Raw genomic sequence first — 6,422 nt, 5'->3', positions numbered from 1 at the left:
ATCCTGGGGGTGGACCTACACCACTCATCAGCCAAGCTGTGGTGACGACCCACAAGAAAATACAAGAAGATTGGCACAGATGTTAGCTCAGGGCAAATCTTCCTTAGTAAAAAAAAAAAAAGGTTAGCTGAAGTAGTGTACTCACTGGCCTAGTGCATAGGTGCTGAGGAAATGGTGATTTTTCAGCCAGCCCTGTTCTGGGTGGGCCTCCTGCTGCAGCAGTTCCCGTGGGGAGGCCCCTGTTATCAGCTGCCCCCAGAGCAACTCTGAGTCTTGGCCACTCATCTGGTAGATTCCCCTATGATTTATACTCACCATTCCCAGGCATAATCATTCATGGATGAGGCAACCCAAGCCTTTTGGGGAGGTGTCCTGAAGCTCTTGTTTTCCAAAACACCGATGTGGTAGTCATGAGCCATTAGACCAGCCTCCCTGAGAGACAGTTTACATTTGTCCTGGTCAACCCAGACTCGTCGGCTGCCATCTTCAACTCTATTCCAATTTTACTCTTTTAACCCTCCCCTCAGGCCCTGCTTCTGACTTCTGCTATTTTCCTCACTCCTACTTCTTTTTCTAAAACCCTAAAATCTCTCCCCTTTTGGCCTCCCCAGTCCTGGACCCAGTTCCTGCCTCTTTCCTCATTTTGTATCTCTTTTCCCTCATTCTCCCATCCAACTGTACTTCTTTTTTCTCATGAAGTCTTTGATCCCCTCCCCCTCCAAAGAATAACCACAGTTAACAGCATTTCCAAACACAAAAGGATTCTTTATTACTCATCTATTAACTAATACTTGTACTTATTGTTTTATTAAATTCTAAAATATATCAAAATAAGAGAAATATCTATCTATAGAAAAACAACTGGTCCCCAATGTGGCAGCAACAATGCTAGCAGCCTTATCTTGCATAGCCGTAATATAGAGAAATTTCCATTTCTTTTTCCCTCTCAATGAAAAACTGCACTTTCCCCCAAGAGGTGTACTTGGCAGCCTTCTCACGCTCCTGTTGAGCCTGCCTCTTCATGGCCTCCCGCTCTGGCCTCTGTTCCTGTGTGATGGGCTCTGACATCACTGGCCCTGGAATGTCGGGTTTCCTCCATGGAATTGGTTGCTTGCTAAAATCCTCCAGTAGATACTGGGCGGGAGGCTTGGGCGGGGCCTGGAGCATGGGCACAGCAGTGGGAACGGGCTCCTGCTGGAGAGAAGTGCAAGATGCTGTTCTGTAAGGTGCAGGCCTTGAAGCAGGACACTGAGGGCCGCTAGGCCGGGTGGGGTTGGTCCAACCTGGTCGAGCGGGGTTGGTGGAAATTGGCCGAGCTGGTCTGGCAGGACCTGTCAAAGATGCAGGAGCTGGGTGGGTGGAATTGACTGCAGTTGGTTGAGCTGAGTTGGTGGAAGCAGGCCGGGCAGGGTCTGCCACAGCAGGCCGATGTGAGGCCAGAGCCTGTGGCCTCCGAGGAACAGGTCGAGCTGGAGGCTTGTCCACGGACAGAAAAGGCAAAGGTACCAACCTGACCTTCCCAGGAGGTGGCAGCTCGTCCCGGGATGGAGGTGGACACTCCTTTTCAGCACTGCTCTCTGCTTTCTGGGCTTTGACTTGAGTTTCCTCAGGACACTGACCCTCCAGTGGTTTATCCAGCCACGGTTTGATAGCTGGGCAGGGCTGGGGGTGTTTGGGGTTGCTGGAGGTTCCCAGGGCCCGGGAGGAAGAGGGCCCGGTGTTCTTCTCACTCTTCCTCCCCAGAGCATGAAACACCTGCACCGACTCCAGCATGTGCTGGCCGAGGCTGGTTCGAGGCCGCTTAAAGGTTTCTTGGCTCAGCTCGGGTTGATTCTTCCTCCGCTTCATCTTGGGCATCTTTGGCTTCTCTTCCACCCTGACTTCAGTCCCTGACTGCCGACTCTCTCCGGCTTTCTTGGGGTTGTTTCCTCTGGTCCTCTTGGTCCTTTCCTGCCCATGGGTCTTAGTTGTACTGATCCTGCTGGGTGCAGCTTTCTGAGGTTTGCTGTTGGAGTGCTCGGCCTCGTTCTCAGGAGCCCTGTCACTGGCTGCAGCATTGCAAATAAGCCCTTCTCGCCCTGACAGGCACTCCGGGTCCTTTGGCTGGATTTTGGCCTTGGGAGCACCATCGAGAGGCTCAGAGGCCTGATGTTTGTTCTTCCTGGTGTTATCGGAGGCAGCCTTTCTGCCGCTCGACTTTTCCTGCAGCTGGATGGACTCGATGGCTCCTGTCTCTTTGGCTTGGATCAGCTCGGGGCCTTGGGGTTGATCAAGGTCTTTCAAGGGGTCGAATAGTTGGGGAAGGTGACCATCCTCCATCAGTGTAGCGATGCCTGCAAAGCCACCGCTAGCCTCGGTCCCGTTTTCCAGTGTCCCTTGGCCCTCAAGACTCAGGCTACTCTTTCCCAGATCAGCGTTTTCGGAAGCAGGGTGGTCCTCTGGCCCGAGGGGATCGATGCAGGCCAGGAGCTGGAGAATATCAGGAATTTCTAAAGGCTGTAGTAGAGGCTCTTGGTTTTGTATTGGGATCTGGTCGGGATCCAGGGGCTTTGCAAGTTTGGTGTTAAACTCATCCCAGTTCTTTGGATTTGGAGACAGTGCCAGGAGGTCACTGTTAGAAGTCTTGTCTGGAGCTGTCAGTGACATGTCCCCAAGCTCAGCTGGTGGGTCACTCTGCAGCATCTGGGTATTTCTGCTACTGCAGGATTTGGGGAATTCTGGAGCTTGCTGTAGGTAAATTTTCTGGCTTGGCGGTTGCAGCCCCAGGGAAGTCTCCATCCCCAGGGACGTTTCCACCACTACAAAGGAAGCAAGGATGAAGTGAGTCCTTGGTGGGTGAGATGTTCCCCCCTAGACACCAGTGCAGCAACCACGTCCCTTCCCCCGATGGGCAAGGCATTTCTCCTGGCTCTTAAGGATCATGGACAGCTCCCTGTGCTAGGAGGTAAGAGGCGAGTGTTCTGGTTCTTACTGGTGATCATTGGATGTCATTGTCCCTTGGCTTTCTTTCTATTTCATAGGGTTGTCATAGGAGCAGTAAAAAGTAAAAGAGAGTTTTATACTATGAGACATTTCACAAGTCCTAACATTCTCCTATAGAGTCTTTTTGATGCTGTCCATTTTCCCGAGAGAATGAGAACACGTCACACTGTGGACGAGGAGAGGGAGCGGAGCTCTTTCCGATGGAATATATGAGCAAGGACAGATTCCTAGCCTGCTGAATTTTGACAGCGTCTCGGGACAGAGGGTCTTATTCCTGGTATGAGTGAACAAAGCGAGGGAAAGTTTGCGTGTCTCTATCATAGTGATAGTTCTGACAGGCCTTCCCAGGAGACTAACCCGTAAATCGGCAGAGGGAGTCCATTTGTATGTGGTGGAGTAGGGCACTTAGCAGCTGGGGTGGTGAGAGGTATGGGGTCCCTTGGTGTGCTCTTGGGGTTCTCAGCCATGTAGCATGGATGAGCATTACAATGTCCCCCCTGCCCCCCTGTATGAGGTGTTCTTATGTCGAGTCTCAAATGGGCAGCACTGAGCGAGGGTAGTGTTCACTCATGTCTCAGGACTTCAGTTCTACCTGTCTGTGGCCTCACCGCTTCCCGGCTGTAGATTTGACCCTGATTTTGGATGCAGACCTCCTTTCTCTGCCTTCTTGCTGTTTGTACTCACCTTGAAATCTGGTTTGTGGGATGGCTGGAGCAGACGCAGCGTAGTAGACCCCAGAGGTGGAGGCTGGTGGAAGGACATGTGTGGGCTGAATCTCCTTTAGTACCAACACCATTTCTGGTTGAGGAGCAGAGGCCCCAGCTCCTGTGTAGGACACAGAGCCGTAGGACTGCAGGCAGGGGCCAAGTTCTCCAGACAGCAGAGGCCCCAGTGTGCCGTGACCATAGTAGTACACCTGGCTTCCTTCCTGGTAGGGAAGTGACAGGCTGTGTCCCTGATTTGGAACCTGAGATGGTGTTCCCTGAACAAGGCTGGTGGAAAGTGATGGATACAGTGGGACCGGGTTATTGGCACCTGAAGTTCTGTCGTACTGTGCTGCCATAGACATGGAAGAAACCGCTGTGTCGTGGCCAGTGACAGTCAGAGTGCAGTCTCCGAGTGAAGAGGACTCCTGTGCAGTGCTTCCTGGGACACCCCACTCAAAGAGACCCGGATAGGAAGCAGCTGAGTTGGAGCTCTGGCTCTGGCCAGTCACTCCAGACAGCGTGGTTGTGCTAGAATGTTGGTAAAGGTAGGCGCTGCCCATGAGTGGCTGGGAAGAGGTGCCCGAGGCTGATGGCAGTAGCCATCCTGAACTGACGGCTGGAGCAGAGACTCTGGAGAAATTGCAGACACTTCCTGCTAGGGAAGCTGCATCGCTCACCACAGGAAGAGAGAGCTGCAGGGAGTTGGGAGTTCCAAGTAAGGATGGATTCTGGAAATTTTCTGTAGGGAACAAGAGGGTGAAGAAAAACTCAGTGAGACTGATCAACTCTGACAATGTCTGAGGAGCAGCATCATCTCAAGGTTGCTGCATGAGGAAGCCTCTCATCCCAGTGCTCACTGAGATAGCGAACACCCACGCCTTTATGGTGGTTGTAAGGGCGGGAGGAGTTTGTTCCTTTCTGTGTAACTGCCTGTGCTCCCAGCTGCGGCAGAGATGTGCAGAAGCCCCATGTGGTGTGGGTCACACCTTGTTCTCTAGGCTGGAAGCCCCCTTCTCCCTGCCCATCCTTCCCTTGAGCCTCCCCTAGTCCTGACTCGTCTACTCTTTGCTAGCATTGAAGCACTTGAAACCAGAACGTCCTCAGAGATGGTCTGTTCTGACATTCTCCTGGTACGAGTGAGGAAACTGAGGCTCAGAGAGGTCAGCTGGAGTGGTCCGATTCTCCCATTATGGCAGCATCATCACCAGGTCACAGAGCCTAAGTCTCCTGACTTCTTGCCAGGACTCTGCTCTGACTGTTCCACTACCAGAACCCGGGAGAAGGAGACCTCCTAATAAGGCGTTTTCTTGGTCCCTTAGAAAACAGTGCAGCTGTTAGCACTGTCTTCTTCAGGGTCTGTTTGCTCGTGCAGTTCACGTGCTGTTCCCTAGAGTTCACCCAGTAGTCAGTCCGGGTGGTAGGTGTAAAGGGTCACTCTTACCCTCTTCAAGCCTGGTTTCTGATCCTACCTCCACAGGATTGCCTGAGGGTGTGCATCCCAAGAAGTGCTTTTTGAAAGAAAACAGTAATTTAATCTCCCTGAGCTTCAGGTTACTCATCTGTAGTTACAATAACAACAGCAACAACAATAATAGTAATTCATACATGAATTCATATAGGACATATCTGTTATCTGGAGGAAGATATGATAAGTTCTGTGAAAAATCATGGAAAACATTTATCAAGGAAGTAAAAAGAACCATATAGATATTCATAAAAACTGCGGTATGCAGCAAGCAACAAAGCAGAATCAGTTTACTGATAGTTCTGTATCATATACGCTTTGTCATGAAAGTGAATATTGCCGGCTCCATTGTAGTGAATACTATTTACCAAAACCAGCCCGAGAAGAAGGTGATTTTGAATGAATTCCTAGCCAGTACGTGCAGACAGAGTAGATCAGTAAAAGTGGCCTAAAAGGCATCAAAATGCTATCAATGTGAATGTATAGCTGGCCACAATATAAGCAGACAGATATTTCAGTGAAAACTGGTACAAAGCAGAGAGCAACATCCTAAGTGTAAAGGAATTCCGCTGTTGTGCTCGTTCTTATTTCTCTGACCATGAGCCGCAAGGAACAGCTAGTTAAGCCTACTAGAAATCCATACTTCAATTAGTATAACCACATAGATGCAGAAGAGAGTACTTAAAAGGTATCAGGAAGGTTTTTCTATTTATCCTAAAACCTCAATTATTATCACCTTCAAGATCCAGGAAGGGGTCATCCCCAAAGACTAAAAACACCGTCATCGCTAGAATCCAACTTTTAAAAATTTAAATGTAGGAAAACCGGAAGGATGCCACAAAATTGTCTGAGATAAATGTGGAGTCAGAGATGGGGCACTTGAGTTTTGCTTTTTCTTCTCGGGCAGCTTAGATCTAGAAAGAGATGGTGGCCGTTTCTCAGTGCGCGCTCTGTGTCGGGAAGAAAATGTTTATAAAGATGAAAAGCAGCCTTGACTTGGAACCTACGTATCACACACAGGAATTAATCCTTCTGATTCAAGTTAGAGGATATTATTTGTTAGAAACTTATGTTTTATTTTTAATGGGCAAAACATCTACATAGTTAAAAAATGAGAATGAAGGGGCTGGCCCCGTGGCCGAGTGGTCAAGTTCGCGCGCTCCGCTGCAGGCGGCCCAGTGTTTCGTTGGTTGGAATCCTGGGCGCGGACATCACACTGCTCATGAAACCACGCTCAGGCAGCATCCCACATGCCACAACTAGAAGGA

At 50.1% G+C, this 6,422-nt stretch overlaps 1 protein-coding gene across 1 annotated transcript; it reads right to left on the bottom strand.

The window, feature by feature from the left end:
* Positions 1-897: 897 nt before the first annotated feature.
* On the bottom strand, positions 898-5,939 carry LOC123286222 (uncharacterized protein C2orf78-like). Its single transcript, XM_070511477.1, has 3 exons — positions 5,891-5,939; positions 3,667-4,503; positions 898-2,798 (listed from the first exon to the last, which is right to left on the bottom strand). Exons 1-3 carry the CDS (start codon positions 5,937-5,939, stop codon positions 898-900), a joined length of 2,787 nt encoding a protein of 928 aa, XP_070367578.1.
* Between the last annotated feature and the right edge of the window lie 483 nt (positions 5,940-6,422).

The sequence above is a fragment of the Equus asinus genome, chromosome 6, assembly GCF_041296235.1.
Source record: "Equus asinus isolate D_3611 breed Donkey chromosome 6, EquAss-T2T_v2, whole genome shotgun sequence".
Classification (NCBI taxonomy): Eukaryota; Metazoa; Chordata; class Mammalia; order Perissodactyla; family Equidae; genus Equus; species Equus asinus.
The sequence above is the reverse complement of the archived record's forward strand: the minus strand, read 5'-3'. Positions and strand labels throughout refer to the sequence as shown.